The sequence below is a fragment of the Penicillium canescens genome (genome assembly GCF_028828765.1).
Source record: "Penicillium canescens strain IBT 15451 chromosome Unknown utg000009l_segment0_segment0, whole genome shotgun sequence".
Classification (NCBI taxonomy): Eukaryota; Fungi; Ascomycota; class Eurotiomycetes; order Eurotiales; family Aspergillaceae; genus Penicillium; species Penicillium canescens.
In genome coordinates, this window is record NW_026703971.1 from 2595010 (window position 1) to 2618701 (window position 23692).

The 23692-nt window shown below is 50.5% G+C and overlaps 3 protein-coding genes across 3 annotated transcripts; all 3 read left to right on the plus strand.

Moving 5' to 3' along the window:
• Window positions 1-13663: 13663 nt before the first annotated feature.
• N7446_012091 (Transposase) lies at window positions 13664-15637 on the plus strand (the record flags this gene model as incomplete). The annotated part of the gene is made up of 1 exon (XM_058520833.1): window positions 13664-15637. One exon carries the CDS (start codon window positions 13664-13666, stop codon window positions 15635-15637), a length of 1974 nt encoding a protein of 657 aa, XP_058367119.1.
• A 2918-nt stretch (window positions 15638-18555) lies between these two features.
• On the plus strand, window positions 18556-19064 carry N7446_012092 (uncharacterized protein; the record flags this gene model as incomplete). The annotated part of the gene is made up of 3 exons (XM_058520834.1): window positions 18556-18639; window positions 18689-18796; window positions 18855-19064. The coding sequence occupies 3 exons, from the start codon at window positions 18556-18558 to the stop codon at window positions 19062-19064; spliced, it is 402 nt and encodes a 133-aa protein (XP_058367120.1).
• A 1722-nt stretch (window positions 19065-20786) lies between these two features.
• N7446_012093 (ATP-binding protein) lies at window positions 20787-23472 on the plus strand (the record flags this gene model as incomplete). The annotated part of the gene is made up of 8 exons (XM_058520835.1): window positions 20787-21226; window positions 21286-21389; window positions 21442-21560; window positions 21611-22445; window positions 22495-22681; window positions 22729-22801; window positions 22849-23268; window positions 23323-23472. The coding sequence occupies 8 exons, from the start codon at window positions 20787-20789 to the stop codon at window positions 23470-23472; spliced, it is 2328 nt and encodes a 775-aa protein (XP_058367121.1).
• Between the last annotated feature and the right edge of the window lie 220 nt (window positions 23473-23692).

Consider the following 23692-nt stretch of genomic DNA (forward strand, 5'->3'; position numbering starts at 1 on the left):
GTTACGGAAATTGGCGTTATTTCTCGATATATCTTACCCACAATATATCTTTGCGAGGGCCAACCACTGAATAAACCCCTCACATTTCATATACGAACAAGCGACAAGGGCCCCGGGACTAAATACGCAATATATGAACGATATCTGAGAAAAGCAAATTAATAATAGTGGTTATGAGTGTTGAAATATCCCGGTTCCTGAGATAATAATGAGGCTGGGATCACGTGCGTACATATATACCTGTTCACCAGCCTACTTGTATCTTAGACAACACACAACACAACACACAATCAACTCCCCTCAATAACATGAACACTGAAGCATCACTTAATAATCAACAATGAGTTCAAAATCCTCAAAGTAGATGTGGTACGGCCAATGTTGGTTCATGATTGTCCACGCGACGATCCCGATCCATGTTCAGATGGACCTACGGCTCAGCAACATCCTCCCCGTCACCGCCCGAGCCATTCACTTCAGCAGCATTTCACCCCATATCAACGCGAACTTATTCACTTTCATGCCTGCTTGCTGTTATCTGCTCACTTAATCGGAGGTAATTATTCAGAAAAGGATTCAGACTAAACCCCAGCCTGTTTTGGAAGCTTTAGAGTCTAGGCAGCTCCGGTCGCATCCCGTGTTGTCAATTCTAGCTTCACGCTGTGCTAGGCCAGAGCGATGTGACGAATTATCCAGGACAAATACATGCGCGGTCATAGAGATAAACGCAGTAAGCCTACGACTTGTCCAAATGGATGGATTATGCCGGGTAACTTATTGACTCGTTTGGCTAACCTAGAAGCCGCCTTCGATGATTTTCTGCCGAACCCACTTTTTGTGATTGGCACTCTGTGCCCCAATCGCCGACACATCGCCCTGCCAGGATCGTCTATTATCGACCAATGTTTCTCCTGAGAGACGAGTGGCCTGTTCAGGGACAGTATGTGCAACAGGCAAGGGGGCCGGCGTCCAACTGGGCTCCAACACTGTGCCAGTGTTGGAAGATTCTGCTCGCTCGGAGGCTGTAATCGTTTCGGATGTTGCATGGTAGAAAGGGTCATCGTCCGTCCACCACGTGCAAGAGGGTTCAAGATCCAGGTCAATCAATCGAAAATCGCCACTCGATCTAGGATGAACGATACGGCGTACTGCTGCGCGTAACGGGTTGCTTGCGCATACTAAGACCAGTTAGCGTTGGCATAATCCAAGGACGGAGCGCTCATACCCGAAACCGCGGTTGTTCCGCTTGTACCATCCATAAGGCGTGCCAGCTCCTTGGCCATATTGATGGCATGAAAATGATATTTCAAGCGCGTACGGTTGCGGTAACGGATCTGGTCCACGGGCTGAGCATCTAGGATATGTGTGGTGAATTGCAGGATCTGCCACCGAGTTAGCCCGACCTATTATTTTTTGCAGGAAGTGGATTCACTCACATCAAATCCCCGGTCATCTCGGTGTCTATGCTCGGGACAATCGTCTCGGTCAAACATACGGTCGAGTTCAAGGATTTGCGAGATTTCCTCCCCAACCCAGTGGGGATGGTCTGTTTCGGTAAGCACACGACACCGCAAAGCATCCGAGAAGTAGAGGGACACCTACTGAAATTTTTCAGCCTAACTTGCCACAGGACCTCTAGCCGTCGCACCGTGTTCCTCCGGCTTCGGCTTTCTTGGACGAGATGTCGTATGAACGGCAACGCGCGGAAGAGTCCAATATCTTCAAGTATGAAGACGACGGTCCCATACTGGCCCAGGTGAGGTGGGTGCCCGTAGGGACCCAGCACGCACACCGGAAAATGAATCGTCGAGTGCGCACGATCCGCAGCTTGTGCGATCCTTCGGGTCACGCCCGGTCCAGGCCGGGCCACTATGCGTAACACATGAGTTGTCGGTGCTCCTGGGGTGTTTTGCACTGTACCCACCGAAGCCACGTAGAATGCGGGAAGCTGCAAGCAGGACCTTACTCCCAGGCGTGGCATCCAGAGCTGTACATACTGCCCCGGTTGGGCCACCCACTCCACCGGAACCGCAATATCAAGCCATAAGAGCCTGTTGGAAGACCGCGCGAGGGCCCGTAGAGAGGTGATATGCCACGATCTGTGGAGCCACATGGTATGCAGACATGTCCCCGCACTCCAAGCAAATCCGGCGCAAATACCGCCTAGTAAAACCCAGCGGTAGGACGATACCCGGTCGATCAAATGGTAGAAAAAGGCGCCAGTGGCGATCGAAGCAAGCAAGCATATGGTGGATCTTGAGGCCAAGTTGCGGCCACCGTCGAAGAATCGCAGCGAGCGTCCAAGGAAAGATCGAGACGAAACTGCATCCGGCCTGTTCAATATTAGCCACTTCTAGTCAGACATCCTTTGGGGAAATGGGAAGGCTGCCGTTCTTTAGCCGTCACGTACCAGGAGTGGGATGATGAGGGAAGCTCCAAGGCTTGTATTTCGAGCAACTGTGCCTAATACGGACCCATGAAGAAGGCAATGCAGCACGCAAATGCGGCCTAGCCACCTATGGGCCCACTGGAACGTGCCCCGTTCGATACGGAAGACATGAGCCGGAAGACTGAAGCTAAACCCAGAGCAGAGGGGAACAAGGTGTGTGACCGCCAAGCATCCAGCTCGCTTCTGCACATCCGCCCAGGTCTGAGCATGAAGACTGATTCCAATAATGTTGGCGATCACCAGAGCGGCAAGTACTCCCCCTTGCAAGTATGATGGGATATCCAGCCACTGGAGCACGCCTGGCGTTGGCGCCTGGAAGAAGCGTCTCCAAGATACTGCGTGTTGCAACCTCAAAGGCAAATGGCTGAATCGGCGTGCGAGGCTGTAAGATATCCAGCATACAAGAGCGAGGAGCCCACAAAGACCAAACTTGTCTTGGACGGGAGCCCTGGCAAGCCATTCGGCAAACTTTGACACAGGGGGGACATGCTTTTAGGCGAGACAATACTGGACATCAGCAGGTTTATATCGTATTTTCCATACGTTGTCTGAACAACGCTGACCAGAGCTTTGTTTGAGCGGTCGAAAGCAGCTTGGGATGTCGATGCGCTGATCATTGCTGCTGGTGAAAAAGATGAGAAGGCCTTTTTTTACGGCTCCTTGGGCTGAGACGACCGGTTGATGATTGCAAATGATCATCATCGAGACCAGTGAAAAAATCACCCGCAGCATAAAAGAAACCATATCTCTATCGCAAAAGGTGCGTCTCGTGAAGTTTATGTTCAACGTTGAACCCAAATTCTGCGCTTATCGTGTGCCTGCAATATAATGCGGTTTTAAATTGTCCCATGTTTTCAACGGTTGAACCCAGTCAACGTGTTGGGATGCATTTTCAGATGTCGCATGGTCGCTTGCTTTATTAGGCAGCGACTGTCATTGTTAGGAGGATCAGGGAGGCAGCCGTGGCCACGGCGACCGTGGAAACTGTTGTGACCCTCCGCCAGTGGGGTCTTCACACCAGGACTTTTTCTATGGACCAAGTCATTCTGTCTATTGACGCAATCATACTCGAACTCGTCGAAGAAGCAAAGAGCGTTGTTTCTACAGAAGGCGGTCGTGTTGTAGCAAACATGCCTCCGAGCAGTATTCCGAATAGGATTCTACTCTAGTGCCGATCTGACAAGGCTGGACCAATCACCACAGAATTCGTGCTTTATAACCCCTTCTAGCTACGTAGTATTGCAGTTCCATCAGGCTTGCTTTTGCTTAGTCTAAATCTTGGCATATGATTCCTGGTCTGGAAGTTCCCAGAGGTGCTACGATGAATGTTTGGCTGAAGACGATTTCAAGCAATTCTCTGGCCCTTACATGTTCTGAAAGAAGACACCGGAAAGGGTTCCGTGGCTTTGCGCGCATTGGACGGAACGCATGGATCTTTCTTTCGCATCGTCTTTGAAGTCAGTCCAGTTTCGGATAGGATCGCACTAAAATCTACATACCTGTACAGAAATCACTCTTTTACATCGATATTCAGGGGCGGGGCAGTGGGCGGCTGCTATAGTGGACAGATGTTTCGCATAGATACATCGACCATCTAACATAAATCTGCCTCTTTGACCGGCTGGCATGGGTGGCATAGTGGACCTGGTGGGGATCACTTCACAAGCACTTTCTAGCTTGTCGGCCCACGATGTATCCATAGGTGTCAGTACAGTGGAAATTCCAGTAGGGTTGAAGGGAAGAACTTATCAAGCACCTCAAACGCAAGGCCTGCTCGACTTTGCGTAGCCAAGTGATAGAATTGTAGAACAAATTGCTGGAGGGAGAAGATGTATTTATAGATTTCTTGGCTCCTGTCGCGTACGTGCTCTGCTAGGTAGCAAACGTTGAAGGGCACGATGCCTATCCTAAGTGAGGTCTGTTGCAACCCATGCCTTCGTTCTACGGCAACTATTTGCAGCAAAATCCTTGATTCCTTTTAGATGCCCACCGAGAGACGCGCTAGATTTGTGTTGAGAATGAGTGAAGTTGAGTCGGTTAAGAAACGTTGGCTTACTGTCAATTCTACGGTCTTCTATATTGAGGCACTGGGAGCTATTCAATATTTGATTCATGTTTTGATCATCTCATGCGCGAATTGCTATTCTGTAAATTTAGTTTACACCTAGTTGCAAAGATACAAAGCGGAATAAGTTGCTGTTCTGTTCACTGGTGTCGCTAATGCTGACAAGGTTGCTGTGCACCGAAGATATATTTACTAGTAAGCAACCTCAGTGAATGAACAACATCCTCAGAGAGATTGTGTCTTCATATTAAGCCGTGAGCCTGCATCGCTTTGCACTTGCAATGCTACGTCAGGTATCATGTCCTGCTGTTCTTGAGCCTGACCTTCCTCTCGTATATCTGCCTGAATTTTCGCTGGCTACATACGACAGGGAGCTAGAAGCTCTAGCACCGCTTCTGTCCGTGCCAATGACAGTGGTGTCAGGCCGTACTCATCCCTCAAGTCCGCCCTAACATTATTTCGCTCAACCAGTAGCTTCACCACTTCTTCATGTCCACACCTAGCTGCCAGTGACAGCGGCGCCAGACCATAACTATCCTTCAAGTCCGCCTTAACATCATCCCGCCACAGTAGCAGCTTCACCACTTCTCTATGTCCACCTTCAGCAGCATGCGACAGTGGGGTCCGACCATCGTTATCCTCCGAGTCCGCATCCACATCATCTCGCTCAACCAGTAGCTTCACCACTTCTTCATGTCCACACTTAGCTGCCAGTGACAGCGGCGTCAGACCATAAATATCCTTCAAGTCCGCCTTAACATCATTTCGCTCAACCAGTAGCTTCACCACTTCTTTATATCCACCCTCAGCAGCATGCGACAGTGGCGTCCGACCATCGTTATCCTCCGAGTCCGCATCCACATCATCTCGCTCAACCAGTAGCTTCACCACTTCTTCATGTCTACACTTAGCTGCCAGTGACAGCGGCGTCAGACCATAAATATCCTTCAAGTCCGCCTTAACATCATTTCGCTCAACCAGTAGCTTCACCACTTCTTTATATCCACCCTCAGCAGCATGCGACAGTGGCGTCCGACCATCGTAATCCTCCGAGTCCGCCTTAACATCGTTTCGCTCAACCAGTAGCTTCACCACTTCTTCATGCCCACCCTCAGCAGCACGCGACAGTGGCGTCCGACCATCGTTATCCTTCGAGTCCGCCTCAACATCGTTTCGCTTAACCAGTAGCTTCACCACTTCTTCATGCCCACCTTCAGCAGCAAGCGACAGTGGCGTCCGACCATCGTTATCCTTCGAGTCCGCCTCAACATCGTTTCGCTTAACCAGTAGCTTCACCACTTCTTCATGCCCACCTTCAGCAGCAAGCGACAGTGGCGTCCGACCATCGTTATCCTTCGAGTCCGCCTCAACATCGTTTCGCTCAACCAGTAGCTTCACCACTTCTTCATGACCACAAAGGGCTGCCAGTGACAGCGGCGTCAGACCATAACTATCCTTCAAGTCCGCCTTAACATCATTTCGCTCAACCAGTAGCTTCACCACTTCTTTATATCCACCCTCAGCAGCATGTGACAGTGGCGTCCGACCATCTTCATCCTCCGAGTCCGCATCCACATCATCTCGCTCAACCAGTAGCTTCACCACCTCTTCATCTCCGCACCCAGCTGCGTACGATAGTGGTGTTTGACCATTCTTGTTCTTCGGGTCCACTTGAGTACTATTCTTCGCTAGTAGCAGCTCTTTCAGTCTGCCCTCAGCTTCTTCTGCGAGAAGGTGTAAGATTGTGTTCCCTTTTTCATCCTGAATAGAAGTGTGTCGGAATGTCAAGACTCGTACGAGGTCAGGAACAGCGTGTAAGAGTGATAATTGGTCACGAGGGTTGAGATTCTCCGCCGTGAGGAGAATGATCTCTCTCGGGAGATAAGCAAGGTCTCTTGGCGTTCTCATCGTCCAGCGCACGGCAGATACAAAAAGATAATAAAACCCCACAGCAGTCTGGTCTTGTGATCTTGCAGAACCTTCTCCTTGCCACGCTTGGGGATGTCGTCAGCCTTGAGAGCTGTTTGAGGAACAAAGTGGTTGTCAGCAGAGGTCCTGGCATTCGGTTTTGTCATATGGTTGTATTCCTGCTCATCCTAGATACATCCTCCATTCCAGTTGCTCTAGATCCCAGATACGGAGAAATTTGGGGCTGGTGAGACGTACTTAGCGGCGGGCTCTGCTTGAGCTTGTCGCCGTTGTCAGAGCCCTTCAGGGCGAGAGAGGAGGTGAAACGCCAGCAGCCGACCTTCCCTTTTCCTAGTGCAAAGTTGACAAGCTTAGAAGCCTTTGTAATGCTGGAACGCTGGAACCTCGTGAAAAGATCAGTCGTGGTTCAGCGAATCCAAAAATCTCGCTGCCCTCCGCCTGGGCACCAATTGGAGCGAACGAGGCGAACCACCGAGATAAAAAACACCTGCTGGTCCTATCCATAGCGAACGACCGGGCACGTCAAAGCGCAAAACCCTGATACGAATTACAGTTCCTAATAGAGACAACTCTTTCTTGGCAAAAACGTTTTCTTGAAATATCTAGCCAATCAGAGGTCTCACAGCCTCGTGAATTAGTTCATCGTAATCGTAACCTCAAGCGCTACGACCTGATACCCTTTTTATAGGGGAGATGGCAGCGATGGTTGGGACGGGTGCGAACGCACAGATTTTGCCCCCTGACAGGAGAGGAACACCAAAAACCACGGCCCTCGCGGATCCGCCCCGATCCATGGACGACATCGCGGAAGGGGCCCGCAGGGTGCTCAACCACATCGAAAACAATGGCACGGAGGACCGATATGTCACTGGGTATATTCGCGCCGTCCGCCAGTACGCACTCAACGCCCAACGGGGAGACGGCCAGGGGATGGCCAAGGTGCTCGAGGCGTTGACCAAAATCAACATCGACACCGAACGTCTGAACCAGCGAATGGATACCATTGAAAAGACAACGAGCACATTATCGACGGCACTATCTACCCCCGCGGCGAACTCTGCGGCAGCGTGGCGCAACTTCCGGGCCAAAGAATTGCAGCGCGACTTGGCTACGGCTGCGGCTCCTATCACCCGGAGCGGCGGCACATCGTCACCAGGAGTACCGGAAATGGAACTTCGCGAGGACCGAGAGGTCATCGTCAAGGTCGGAATGAACCGCGAGCAAATCCGTGGATTGACACCAAAAGATTTGGTCGAGAGGGCTGAACGACAGAGGGTATCAAATGCCCGTCAGAAGAATTCAGGGGTACTGGCCGGACAGGCTTTCTTTGTCGCTGCTCGAAAATTGCCGTCGGGGGATGTGGCAATGATCGCCAACAGTGCGGCAGGGGCAGAGGTCCTCCGCAAACATGCTGCGTGGCTGAGAGCCTTTGGACCAGGCTCGGTGGTCCAAGAACCGTCATGGGGAGTGGTGGCGTACCATATTCCCGTGAGGTCCATGAAGGTTACTCCGGAGACGATGGCTGACGTTGCGGCTGAGCTGCTCAGGCAGAACAACTGGGGCGAAGGCGCCAAGATTCAGTATCTAGGATGGATGACCCGTCCGGGTGAGAGGGCGGAGGGCTCCATCCTGATCGAGTTCACCAGCCCAGTCGTGGCTAATCGCGCGATCATCTCGGGAGTCGTGTGGGGGAAGCAAATTCACAATGCATCACGATTCTGTCGTGAGGGGCGGATAAAGCTATGCAGAAAATGCCAAAAGCCGGGGCATATCCAGTCACACTGTTCCAACTTATTCAAATGCGGTCACTGCGCCAACGGACACCCGACCTGGGAGTGTCCGTCGACGAAGGGGCAAGCGATACCAGTCAAGTGCGCCAACTGTGGTGAAGGGCATCGCCCTACAAGTCGGGAATGTCCGGTGAAGGTTGCAGCGATGAACGAAGCCAAGCAAGCGCTGGCCAACTGCCCTGCATATCACCGCGTTCCTCTGCACCTCCGAGTGACGGCAAGCACTGGCAAAGAAGCAACTTCGACCAGGGCAGACCCCATGGCCACGAATGGACTCGAAGCGTCGATACACGCTCCAGAGGAGCAACGGGGGGAAGAGCCCCGGCGGAACCCCCAGGATGCTGTAATCGACGTGGAGGCTGCAGCAATAGAAGTAGAAACATCACCAGAGGAAAACACTGAGCCTATTCAGCCTACTCAGCTCAAAAGAGGTCCTGGTCGCCCAAAAGGCTCAAGAACGAGGCCAAAGAATCCGAAACCAGCAATGATACCACTAGCATGCCAAGGGTCAACAAGGCTCCAAGCGGCCTCGAAAAGGCGCCGCACAGGCGAGCCGGACGACACCATGGACGAGCAACCAGACGACAATGAATGGCTCAGCATTCAACCCACTCCGGCCGATCTCCCTCAACCTGACACTCCGCAGGATAGCCGGGAACACCGACTTACCCAATTCATTAACGAGTTCACCTCTGTCAACATGGCCGGTAACACGTCCGAGCCTGATGACGAGGACGAACTGGACCCGGAGAGCCCCGAATACCGCAAATTGGTGGTTCTGAAATACAAGCAGCGACAAGCGATACCAATCGGATCTTCTCCGCCGATTTTTACGACGGATGCACCAACAATCGAAGACCCAAATGATGAAGTATGGCACGAGGCCAGCGAACGAAGCGATGACGAACAAACTCATCAATGAAATCGTTTGAGATTCTTCAATACAACGTACACAAATCGTGGCCAGTGATGGCAACGTTCCTCAGAGACAGAAATGTCCTCGCGGCGGACGTCGTCGCGGTGCAGGAGCCATGGAAGAACGAAATGCAACACACAACACACCAACCAGCGACGGCAACATTCCAGCTAATTTACCCACCAAAAGCAGCTGCCGACGGAACAACCCAAGGCCAGGACAATCAAGTCCAAGCCTCGGATCTCTCCCAACCGGGCGTATGCCTGTTTGTGTCTAAAAGGCTTGACCCGAGCACTTGGTCGTGTCAACTCGTCTCACAGGACTACCAGTTACTGAAACTTAGAAAGGCTCATCAGGGCAGAGACTGGACAGATCTCTTCATACACAACATATACAATAGGCCGGGCAGCAATACTCTTAGACATCTGAGAAATGAGCTGTCAAAACGACCTCATGGAGAACACATCATCCTTGGAGATATGAACGCGCATCACCCGAGATGGGGAGGAACAGGGACCAGGCTCGATCAGGAGGCCGAGCAACTCCTAGAAATCGCCAATGAATGGGGACTCGAGTTGACGACCCAACAAGGCAGACCTACCTGGTCTCGAAACGATCAGTCGTCGGTGATTGACCTCACCTTCATCACATCCAACCTTGTCAACAGGCTTATCAATTGCGAGAGGGCGGATGACATCGAACACGCATCCGACCATTTCCCGATCAGGACTGTGCTTGATATTATTACACCCATTGCAGTACAACAGAAGAGAAGAAACTGGAACGCAACCGATGATCAGAAACTCATCCAGAAGATCGAAGGAGGTCTACGGACAGGAGGCCTATACCGGGCAAATCCGCAAAGGATAGAAGCCAAATGCCAGGAGCTGATGGGAGCGATCCAAACAGCAATCGAGGAATCAACCCCATGGGCAAAACCATCCGCGTGGTCGAACCCCGACTTTGACGACGAGTGTAAAGTTGCGGTCAAAGAGGTTCGTCGCCTCCGTCGCAAACATACGAGAACTCAAGACCCCTACGACTGGATGTGCTACTCTGAAGCACACAACAGAAAAACACGACTCGTCAAGAGAACCTTGTCAAGGGCGCACCGGCGCCGAGTCCAGCAGGTCATTGAAGATGGCCCACAGGGTATGTGGCGATTGGCTAAATGGGCAAGAAACCGAGATGGGGCCTACGAGAAGGGTATCACCCCTTCGCTGAAAATACAGGATCCCCAAATGCCTGGAACTCTCGCAGAAACAGTTGATCAAAAGGCAGAGGCATTCCGGATTGCCTTCTTCCCCAAACCGCCGCCAGCCGATCTATCCGACACGGACTCATTCCAGTACCCACAGCAAATCGAGTTTCCAGCAGTCACCGCTCAAGAGATACAGGAGGCGGTGCGAGGAGCGAAAGCAGGGAAAGCACCCGGAGAAGACGGTATACCAAACTCTCTCTGGCACAAGCTTATCGAGATACCGGTGGTTCTAGCAACAATGGTCCAGTTATTCAACGCATGCATAAACACGGGATACAACCCGTCACATTTCCAGCGCTCAATCACGGTAGTGCTCCGGAAGCAAGGCAAAAGTGACTACCAGCTCGCAAAATCCTACAGACCCGTCGCGTTGCTGAACACGCTCGGAAAGTTTCTGGAGGCAGTTGTCGCGCGACGGATCAGCTACGCAGCAGAAACCAACGGTTTACTCCCACGAAACCATCTAGGCGGGCGAAAGGGCATATCCACCGATCATGCTATCCACACTATCATCGACCGAATCAAGACTGCATGGGGAAAGGGCAAGCCAGTGGTATCTCTGCTAATGCTGGACGTGTCCGGAGCGTACGACAATGTCTCCCATGAACGTTTACTACACAACCTCAAGAAACGTCGCTTGGGACATTTCGTTCCCTGGGTGAGGGCCTTCTTGACCAATCGAAGCACAAGGATCCGCATGCCCGAGGGCACATCCGATCGAATCCTGACACCTACAGGCATCCCTCAAGGATCACCGATCTCACCCATTCTATATCTCATCTACAACGCAGACCTCGTTGAGAACTGCAGCAACGGTGTGACAAGCAACGGGTGGGTCGACGATGTTTGCTTCATGACAAAGGGAGACAGCGAACGCGAAACCATCAAGAAACTCAGAGCGGCATGCCGCAAAGCCGACCAATGGGCCGAGAAACATGCATCAGTTTTTGACCCGAAGAAGTATGCACTCGTGCATTTTGTAAACACCAGGGAAGTCGACCCACAACACACATCGCTTTCTCTACGAGGACACACGGTGACAGCGACGAGGACGGCTGAGCGGTACCTAGGCTATTGGCTGGATCCGGGTCTGGAATTCCACCATCACCGCGAGAAAGCGGTGGCCAAGGCCGGTGTCTCTCTCCACGCACTACGAAGCCTGGCAGGATCAACGTGGGGAGCCTCACTCTATGCAATGCGAAAGATCTACCAAGCGGTGATAATCCCGCAGATGCTCTTTGGGGTTTCCGCGTGGTATCAACCTATGCTCATCAGTCATTCCAAGGCACGCATAATCAGTCGGCCTTTCGTGGCAATCCAGAAGCAGGCAGCATGTCTCATCAGTGGAGCTTTCAGAACTACGGCAGCAGAGGCACTGAATGCAGAGCTTCACCTACCGCCTATTTCTGTTCACATGAATCGACTGGTGAAAGAAACGGCCCTTCGACTACGGACAGGACCAAAGTTCGCTGTCCCGCCAACGATGTTACGTCGACGACCGGCAGATGAGAGAGACTGGGCTGGATGGTCACCGATGGAGGCGCAAGCTTGGAAGGCGGGCGGATGTCTTATGGCTCCCCCGGATACTTTGACGAGGAAATGGGAGAGTCGAAAGGCATTCGTCCTGGCACCATGGCAAGCGCCACCAGAGGTAATCATCGAGGAAAGAGAAGCTGCGGTGAACAATCACAACCAGATCCTGATGAAAGACCCAAGAGAAAGACCCTTGATTCTGTACACCGACGGGAGCGGAATTGATGGAAGGATCGGAGCGGCAGCGGTCGTGGACCTTGAGGATCAACATGCTCATAGCCAGATGGGAGATGATAATACGTCCACCGTATATGCGGCAGAGCTTCGAGCCATTGAGATGGCACTTGAAATGGTTCTGGAAAGCACAGAGCCATGGGCTAAGCAGGCGAAAAACGGGGTAGTCATCTTTGTAGACAGCCAAGCAGCGCTGAAGGCGCTGAGACGACCGCGGATGCCGTCAGGACAGGTCTATCTAGCAGGATGCCTCAACCTGATCCGACAACTTGCGGGCAGAAGCATTCGGACAGAACTCAGATGGATTCCTGCGCACCAAGGAGTCATTGGCAACGAGATCGTGGACCAACACGCAAAAGAAGCGGCGCAGGAACCGGACGGGCTGCATAACCCCCTCAACCGAGACATATGTCTCGCAGCCGCAGCGAGACGACGAATTCGCAGAGAAGCGAAGCTGGAGTGGGACAGAACGTGGGCCAAGGAAGCGACCAGTCGTCCGACGAAACGCTTGATTGAAGCACCAACAAAGAAGACGCTGGAATACTGGACGGGCTTGCGCAAAGCGACGACATCGATTCTGATGCAGCTTAGAACTGGGCGAATTGGCCTAGGGGCTTACCTGAATCGTATCAACCGACGCGAAACAGCGCGGTGTGATTGCGATCTTGGCAGCCAAACAGTAACACACGTCCTACTGGAATGCCCCTTGCACCAGGACGAGCGAGACTGGATGAGAAGCGCTCTCTCATACCAGGGAGTCGCTCTCCACCGGGACGAACTCCTCACACGACCGGAGGCCCGCACAGTTGTGGCCGAATTCATGGTCAAGACCGGCCTCCTAGGCCAATTTCAGACAGTCGACCCTACGGCTCTGGGCGAGGAAGGGGACGACAAAGGAGCGGAGACAATGATCCCTTAGACAGTGTGACGGAAGAAGAAGGATGGCGCCCATTAGGAGTGCAGTGCCAGGTCCACTGTACTCCCTTGATCCAAGCGAGCGCGCAAGCGGCAGCCGACAAGACTGGACAGTTGGAGAGAAGAGGGCGTGGGAATGGTGTGTTGAAGCGGGGCCCTGGTCCTACCCGCGACCAGGGGTAAATGACGTTCATTTTGGCTTTGTGTTTATCATGTTTGCATCCGTGCATTTCTTTTGTTTAGTTTACGTCTTTCGATTCGAGGGCGATTGATCAGAAATTCGCAAGGCGAGTTCCCTGACAGTCGCCCAGTGGGCTGGCGACCACCTTCCAGCTGTCGGCAGGCCTGACAGCACTCCCGCATAGCAGCATATATATAGAGCGAGCTACATCGGGCAAATGAATACATCATCATCATCATCATCATCAACAGTTCCTAGAAGGTCTCCCTGCCAAGCGAGAATCACCCCCATCTGAGAAACTTAATTTTCCCCTATTGATTGGCCCCTTTTCTTCAAAATTTCCAACAAAACCACGGTAGATTTAGGAAAATTAATGTATGTAGGAGAATAATGGAGACTCCATCACCAGAAACTCGTGCTCATCGAGCCATCGAATCGTTCGGGTTGGGGCATTTTGTGTCGTTAAGATCCGCAGCCCTGGCCCTCGAGGTTCCAGTCTCAACAGTCTATCATCGGGCAGCTGGGAGGCCATCCAACGCTCACAAGTCAAAAAATCAACTTGCCTTACTTGCCGAAGAGGAGAAGGTTCTCATTGAATGGATTTTTCAGCTCCATCGTCTCGGTGTTTCTGCTCGGCCGTCCCGAGTTCGAGGGATGGCGGAACACATCCGTCGAACCAGAACGGGCGCTGATTTGCTACCGTTAGGCAAGAATTGGGTGACAAAGTTCACAAAAAGACACCCGGAAATCAAAAGTGTGATGGGTGCAAGACTGGATAAGGAGCGCTGGAACAGTGTTACTCGGGAATCCATGGAAGGGTGGTTCAACTTGCTCAAGTCTGTGAAGGAGGAATACCGGATCCTTGACAGCAACATCTATAATATGGATGAAAAGGGGTGTATTCTGGGAATATCAGAGAAGGCGCGGGTTCTGATTCCTTCCAGCTCTCGTGTCAAATACATAAAACAAGCCGGTGACCGAGAATCAGTCACGGTTATCGAATGTATTAGAAGCAGTGGAGAGGTTATTCCACCCTTCGTGATCTGGAAAGCTCACACGCATCGGGATAATTGGATCCCCGTCACAATGCGCCAATCCATGAATGGAACTGCTTTCGCGACTAGTCCGAATGGATACACTGACCATGAGCTTGGGTTTGAGTGGTTGAGGACCATTTTCCATCCAGCAACCGTTCAATCAGCCCGGGGTCACACGCGGCTTCTCATCATGGATGGAAATTCCAGTCACCTCACCAGCAAATTCCTGGGATTCTGCCATGACTACAACATCTTACCACTCTGTTTACCGCCTCATACCACGCATCTCTTGCAACCACTCGATGTGGGGTGCTTTGCACCACTCGCCCATTACTACCGAGTGGAGGTTGATGAGGCCACGCAATATGGTTTGCATGGCGTTTCCAAATATAGCTTTCTACAGTTCTACTCAGTGGCTCGCGAAAAGACATTCAAAGCAGAAACCATTCACTCTGCCTACCGGAAAGCTGGAATTGTTCCGACTGACCCTGAAGTGGTTCTCCAGCAACTCATTGACCCCGCCGAACCAGCCGGCGATCTGATTAAGCGTCCTGCGCTCCCATCACCTCCGTCACGGCCAGGGAGCTCTACAAGCTCTGTACCAACACCACGGGATTATGCAAAGCTGATCGAGTACTGCGGGCGGTTGGAGGAGTACGTTCGAAGCCGAGACAACCAGAACAGCCCGTCTCAGAGGTTGTCTAACAAAGTATACAAAGCTGTAGTCCGCAAGAGCGCCGAGTTTACAATCCTCGAAGAGACTAATGCAGGATTGACCAAGGTCATAACTGCCAAAAAGGAGAGAACGAAGCTGAGAAGGCGTGTTATCTCAACCGGGCGGGTTCTTACCCTAGTCCAAGTGCATGAGATCAGGGAGGAGGAAAAGAAGCGCCAGACAGAAAAAAAGAAGCGACCAACGGAAGGCAGCAAGAATATGAGAAAGTCGCCGAAACGCAAAAACACCAATGATATGACTTCCGGGCATAATAAGAGACTTAAGTTGCATTGTGAAGAGCCGCGACCAGAGACTCACACCAGTGAACCGACCGTGAACCCGCTACCGACAACAGCCTCCACGATCACCAACAAAGAGGCTATGGACCTCAACACTTCCTACGATACTTGCGCAGTCGACAACATTTCTTCATTTGAGATTAAAGGGATGGAAGTACCGAATCTGCAAACACCAGCTTTGTTAAATGGTCAATTACCAGCAAGCGGGGGTCAAACTGCCCCGCCTCCCGGCACTGATAAAGCGCCACGCAGGTGCTCTGGGTGTGGAAGTTTCGATCATAATTATAGAAAATGTCCTAATAGACGTAATTAGAAAATTTTAATATTTAAATAGCTATGCGGTTAGTTATATGTGGTGCATAGAAATGAATTTGTCGGTTCCGTTTCTCGGATAGGGGTGATTCTCGCTTGGCAGGGAGACCTTCTACTCACCAGTATACTAATCCGCTTTGAATACATAGTGAGTCTGGTATTCAAACTCGCAGGATCAAACCCAGGTCTTAAATCATGATGTGTAGGCTCTTTTTCCATTCTATCAAGCAAGGCAACAGAAATTTTTTATTTTTGTTTCAGAAAGGTAAGCTGAGTCTTGTTAAGACAAGTTCTTGTATAATGAGAGAGTGGAAGCAGAAAAGAAGTGGTGAATAACTCTGGACACATACTGTTGGTATCACCAGCTAGGTACTGTGTACACAGTTAAGTGGACAGTGGTTATGCTTCCAAAGCAAAAGTCAATTTGATTCGTGTAAAATAGATGATCCTCCTACGTCAAGGCCCAGTACCCCTGAATCCATACGGCGGGAGCCGTTGCTTAGCAAGATTACGTACAACCTGTCTTTGCTTATTCTGACGGGAGTATATGTCCCGACAGAAACAAATGAAGATGCGGGTTGGGAACCCTGTGCCTTCCATCATCATCTGCCTTGGGGAAAAAGCTACACAAGACCCCCAACGAAGGCCTACTCGCCACCGAGAGTGAGACTGGACGTTATCGTCATCACCCCGACAAGCGACCGCCCTAGACGCAAACTGACTAAACGATTGGAAGTTACAAACAGTCGCATCCAGCCGAGGGGCGAGTCCAGATATCAGTGGCGATGCTCACATGACATAAACCGAAGCGTGAAAACTCAAACTCATTCATATATAAGTATACGTAGCCAGAGCCTAGCTCTCTAATCCCTCGGAGTACCATCCCGCAAACGAACGCATCTGCGACACTATGCAAAAATGCAGTCGCATCCTATGACGAAGTCGGACTCGTCCAGGATCCAATCATCTTAGGCAAGGGGTCGGAAGTTGAATATCGAGCTTAGAGATCACTCGATCGGGGTTATAAGACATTGAACTGGCGGTGGCGAAGCTATTCTTGATATTGTCTGATTTAAATGCCTCAATTCGCGCGAACGGATAGGCTTCGAGGAAGTCTAGCTTATCAATATGGTGGATTCCGACACGCATTTTCGATTCGACAAGCTGACCGTACGAGTGCTTTAAAACCGCAAAACAGCCAATATCAAGAGGCTGTAAAAGGTGAGACGAGTGCGAAGGCATACGAATTGCGATAATATGGCTTTTTTTTCGCAAATTTCGTCGAATTTCGGGGTTAAATGACTTCGTGGCCGTCGAGTATTAAAAGTCTATACTTCCCCTTCGTACGCGAAGAAGTAGACGGAATAAAGAGCTTTTCAAGCCACCGAAGACCAATTTCATCGGAAGTCCATCCATTTGGACTAACCTCGAAGCGCCAATCCTCCGGGAGGCCGTCGAACCAAGATTCGATATAGACTTTGCCCTTAAAGATCACGCACGGAGGAAGCGCCCACCCCGAAGCATTTATACACTCAATTGTAGTCACCCACGCGCGATTTCCGGGCTGTAAAAGTACTCGGCGACCGTAGTATTCCCTTCTCGTAATAACCTTCGCGGTCGCAATTAAGCCCATTGCAAAACCAGTCTCGTCGAAGTTATAGATATCATCGGGATCGATACCGTAGGAAAGGATCGTGTTTTGGACAAGAGAAAACCAATCTCTAATAGCCTTCGGGTCTTCGCATTGCGCACGCGCGAAATTGTACCCTTTTGAGAACCGAGATGATAGGATTGAATGCCTTTTCACGAATTTTGTAACCCAATTTTCGCCGACCGAAGTAACCGGGGTAGATCCACGCGACGCTAGTAAAATATTGGCCATTGCTCGTACAGCAGACGGCCGAGGGGCTGATCCACGAGAATCCATTGAGAGTATCCATTTTAGAAGCGTTTCTTCTTCAATTTCGGTCAATTTATGGCCATTAGCGCGAGTTTCGGAGCGATTTGTGAGGCCGTTAAGGCGGTTCCGTAAAGAAGAGAATGGTACTTCAAAATGACGTGATGCTTCGCGTATAGAGGTGATTTCTTGATTTTTAATAGCCTGAATAGCTAATAAGATCCTACCCTCCTGCTCTACTAAATTTCGAGAGGATTGAGTACGAATTGGTGGCATAGTGGGTGGTTGAAGAAGGAAGGTCTAATAAAATGACGCGTTTTCGCGTCGCTGATCCACTCGGTGGTGTGATCCACTCGGTGGTGTGATCCACTCGGTGGTGAAATACGTTACGTCATAATATTGAAACCTCAGGTCCAGCAAATCATGCAGTCCCTGCTTGGGTGTCAGTTAATATGGGTGTTAGGTAACAAGGACTAAGTGAATATTCAAGACAGACATAGGTCACTTATCCACTGGATGGTAAAGAATATTTTAGGCATAGATGTTGGTGCCCAAAAGGTCATGGGGAGCTCAACTAGCTGGTCGGTTTGCAATGTTAACCAACAATTTCTTCCGTGATTAGTCAGGGACTGGGAGTCAGACGGCCTGTACTCCACCTATGAATGCCACTTTGCCCCTCTTCAGTAACGTGTATCTTCTTAACCAAGAGGAAACTTTTTCTTAAGTATATTGCCCTATTCCTGCTTAGACTTGACCGTTGATTCACAAAATTATAATTCTAGGCCGCTGAGAAGTCGAGATCGAATCCTTACGTCCCTCCATACGCACCCGCCTTTGACAGAGACCCCGAATTTTCCCGATTAGGCCGAAACAGAGTGGCCTGCCCACCACACCCCTTCGCAGACTGTATAACGAGCTATTCTACGATAAATACTCTCAGACGTTGCTTTCCTGAAACGAACTACCGACGCCCGCGCCTAAGGAAACCTCTGGACCCCCAGGCTGATGAAGCCGTGCCTAATATGGCTGAAATCGAAGATTCTGGAATTCCAGTCGATGACATCTGGGAAGATCGAGAAAAACTGGTGCAAAAGGCAAATCTGATTGTATGAGCGATCTATTCCTATTCAATGCCCTCTTTCTGAATGTATGCAGGCTGGCGAAGACCTTATTTTGGACCAAAATTGGGACACAGTGAACGGCTTCGAGTCCGACCCTCACGTGCGCGCAGCCCTTCTACAAAACCAACCGCCCGGAGGGGTTGTGAGAGTCAACGGCGACCCGTCGAAATACACTTTAACAAGCCGGATAACTGGGACAGTTCTTGTTGCTGCCAAACCTGGAGAACGGCTCAGCTTTGTTGGGAATCCCTATGTCCTACGTTTCCGACGTCGCCAGCCATGATATTCCGGATGTATTCTATCAGCGCGTCCGCAAGCCTGTGAGACAGCTGCACTCTTGCACTCCACCCGATTTTGGAATCAATCTTGATGTCGATGGAAGGAAGGGCGCCGTACCATGGGTAAACTAGTTGTATGTATGGGCAGATGGATTGATAACCATTGAGCAAGCTGAGAATGCTTGCAAGCTGTTCTGAACTGGAAGATTCTGGATGATACTGTCGGAGGAAAGCCATGAGTTGCACAACTTGGAGATCGAAGACAGATTGTGGACGCTGGTCTGATAAGAGGGATATTTGTAACTCTGGTATGCCATCGATCTTCAGATTTACTGGTCCCTGAGACTGTGATCCTTCCTCTGCTTCCGTTAGACCAAATATCAGCCAAGAAATCAACTTTAGGCACTTACGTGCAGGTTGTATTTGGCTTTGATCAGTGCCATCAGCCGCAGGCTTTAAGAGGCGCGTACGTTTTCTGTTAGCGGACGCTGAATCTTTGTTAGCCCTTAGAGAGGAAATGAGGCAGGAAGACACATACTCCCATCATATGTTGGCGTTTGCTTCATTAATTCATTGATATTGTTTTCATTGCAAAATTTATTTGCTGCACATTTAAGACCATTCTTCGTGAGAATGCTCTTCCACCACTGCCGTAGTACCGGTAGAATTTCTTTTGATTCAAATGTTGAAAGTTTCGTGATAGACCAAGTCAACATGCATAGCAGAAGGACTTCGGCTCCCATTCTTATGTAGGCATCCTTGAGAAAATTACGAGCTCGAACTCTTCGATATTGTTGAGAAGTTGATAGAGACTCGCTCGTAGTATGAAATAGAGCACAGCACAGCCTGGTTGAATCGCGCTGTTCGTCGTTCAACTCGCACGCCTCCTCTTCATCGAACTGAGCCTCAGTTCGCGAGATTTCTGTTATGCAAACTTCCATGATTATTCCAGCAACCGTTCAGAGGGCTGCTTGCTGCGAGAAAGACACGAACGAAGAACCACAAATACTAGCATGTGAGGGAATGCGACCGCAGATAAATGCAAGAGAACACATGCAACTGCATGCGACCAAAGAAGAACGTATGAGGTCGCATGCGAAACGGCCCCCACGTTACATCAGACGAGATGGACACATCAGGTTCGCCAACTTGTTGCGTTTCTGATTTGGTGGATAAATTTTCCTGGACTGTACCACAATATTTCGCTGCCATGCCGAGGGAAGACGCCACAATGGCTTCTGGCGAGGCACCTTACCCCAGGCTTCCAGGATTTAAAATATCGGACATTGGTCTCCACTTTCGTGCGACAAATAAGCTGATGCATGTATTGCCAATCAATTCTCGGCGCTCCGTAGATGACTCTCAACTACCCGAGCGTCCCCGCCAAGGCGTTTCTGAAAAGACGGGGCCCGTGCACTAAAACATCATGCGAACGTATGCGAATAAGGGAGAATGCATGCGAAATAATGATTTTTATTTGCACGCACCGCAGGGCGAATCAAATTTCTCGCAGACGGAACCTCGAAAACCCTTGATAGGATCTGAGTTAAAATAGTGTAGAGAGTGGGCCGATGAGCCCTCTTAATGAGCAAACTTAGGAACCAGTGCAATCCACCATGTTCCAGCTATACTGCCGCGCATCACACTCGAAACCACAACCATGAATCCCATAGCCCAACTGTCTAGTGTGCAGGTCTATATCAAGAAAAGCCACAGAATGTAACGAACATATAAGAAGGAGCACTTCCTTGGGCTCTTGTCGACCTTTCCCTTCCATCATTGGCATCCATTGGACCATTTCATACCAGCTTCCCATACTGCACCGATATTTCTTAGTTGTTCAAATTGCTCAACATGGCATTGAAAACTTCTTCTCCCTGCCACCAAGGCTTGACGCCGCCCGATAGCCCAACGAAGGAGTCGACCATGCCTCCAGCTACCTTGGACGATCTAAAGCACCTCTTCAGTATATTTCTTGAAAAGGCGCTACTCGATCTTACCAACCAAGAGCCTCCAAACACGCCCATCTCCAAGGACCAGTCTCCAACAGGCCCCGACATGGTTCGACTGAAGCAGTTGCTGGTGAAACTCACCCGCGATGAACGTGCTTCAGTTGGAACCTTCGCGACAACTAATCCTGCTCAATCTGGCCTTGCCGACAATGAACAGGAAGAGGTTGTTGTTCAGGTGGCAGATGAAATTGATCTCAATCGTCCCATCTGTACTACTCCAGATGATTTCAAATCGTTTGAGAAATGGGCATCGGCATCCCGATTCAAGACGGTTGTGGAAACGTATGAGCCACCAACTCCCCTTCTCACCCCTTTCTGGCAACTAGTTGACGCCGATATAGCTGGGACAAAGAAGCGTGTAAATACAAGATCGGCGACCCGGTGGAGACCAGCAGTAGTCTGGATGAATACGCTGAATATGCATTTGTTGTCCGCGAACGAGTTGGTACGTAATGTCTTTGCGCAGGGGACCTAACCAATACTAATTGCATGATTAGAACGGAATTCTGAGGAGGTGACGCCCTACATTGACATCAAATCGGAAGGCCTACGTGACATCCTGCGTGTGGTGCTGCACGACATCAAAGCGATTAGCCTGATGGAGGACAAGCCATCGGTAATTGAGACAGAGTCTTATTTCCAACGACAACGCTGACGTGGATTTAGATCGAGCAAAACGTCCTTTTTCATTTCCTCTCAGAGCTTGACAGATGCACGGAGAACACGGACAACAGTTCCGACCACGAATCGGCGCAGGCGGAGCTCCGCCTGCTCATCGACCACCTCAAGCAAGCATATGCAGCTATCTCGCAGCGTCTCTCGGCAATGTTGCAGCACGGTCATATCACTTTTGACCTTCTTTGGGCGCTTTTCAAGCCCGGTTGTCATGTTTATACCACGTGCTTTGGTACAAAAGAGCCGCGATGTGTCATATTCGACACGGGGGAAGACATAACCCAAAATGACGAGACGTGGTGGAATCTCGAATGCCGATTCCTTGATTATGACGGAGTCAAGTTCGGCGAGGCCGGAATCTTTCTGCGTGTGCCAAAGTTCCGGGGGTCAAAGCCGATCGAAACCCTTGAGGCCTTCCCTCTCTGCCACCATCCAAGGCACCAACAAGTTTGGAAAGACTTGGTCGAGAGAGGCCAAAAGTTTCGGGATTTGGCCGGCTCGCACATTCGGCACTGTAAAGGCAGTGCCTTTTTCATGAACAAGGGCAAAGCTATCAAAGTCAAGGTCAACGGTCGAGTCGCAGTAGACGCCGCATTTTTCCATGAAATGCAGCCAAACTACTCCCGACCGTCTCTCCGCGACATAGGGGTGAAAGAAAAAGACGGCATTGCCGTCTTTGATGTAGGAGCAATTTTCATGGAGGACCGTGAGCGAGAAAAGGAGAGAATGCGAGGGGACGGTGTGGGAGCGCAAACGCTGAGCGAAGCCGATTTGTTAATCGCCTGTCCAACGGTTTTTTGTTTCAGCTTCAAGGAGAAAATGTTCTGTATGTGACACGATTGATAACGTTTGGGGACTGGCTAATGTGATTCCAGTGGAGTGCGCAGTTAGTGCTCTTAGGGACGTGATCTGGTCACCTGAATCGTTTGACTGCCTGCAAATTCCGCCAGAGAACAAGACACTCCTCTTATCAATGGCAAAAACCCGCTTGGGTCTGATACCGACAGTACCCTTTGACGACGTAATTGATGGAAAAGGTCAAGGACTCACCATCCTTCTGGAGTATGTCGGCAAATTGTTTATGTGCTATCCGTCCTAACCCGTGCTAGTGGCCCACCCGGTGTCGGAAAGACATTCACGGTTGAAGCAACCTCGGAATATTTCAGGCGGCCTCTCTATTCGGTACGTGCCAGCCGTGGCGCTGATTGTGGCCTCATTGACTTTCCCAGATATCCGCAGGCGAGCTCGTTGTCGACCACGGAGATTCCAATGCGCTTGAGCAACAACTTGAAACTGTATTCAAGATCGCTAAACACTTCAAAGCCGTGCTCCTCTTGGATGAGGCAGATGCGTTCATGGAGCAGCGGACATCGTACCACGACACTCACAACCGCCTGGTGACCGTGTTTCTCCGAAAACTGGAATATTATCGAGGGATCCTATTCCTGACTTCGAATCGGGGTATTCAGTTTGATGATGCAATCCTTAGTCGGATCCATTTAATCATCAAGTATAAAGACTTGAGCAGAGAATTTCGCAGGAGTCTCTGGTCAACCTTTCTGACCAGGGCACGTACAGTCCAAGGACCTGCCATGATCGAGGAGCACGACCTCCGACGACTGGAGTCTTTAGATCTCAATGGACGAGAGGTGGGTTCCAGAGCGCTGCTGTGTACTTCCCGCTTGATGACTAACATGGATTAGATCAAAAACATCGCAGCAATTGCACATGCTCTCGCCGAGGCGAATGCCAGCCAAGTGAGCTATCAATACCTGGAGTTAGCCGCGGAATCGAATCAGAAATTTTCGAAGGAGTTTGGCCAGGAGAGGCCTGTGGATGGAATGTATGTCTAGCGGCGTACCTGGGAAAACCTTGTGGATAATCCCGTTCCTCGTTGTTGTTGGGTGATTCGGCTTTTACTGCAGTATTTTCCTCACCTCCAAGTCCGTAATGTCAGTTTTGAAGCTATATAGTTGAATCCACGTTTTCATATGATTCATGATATCACACGAAAGTCGAGTCCGAGAGCCAGAATTGGATGATCCATTCGTGACTGTCGATGCAAGTCGAATT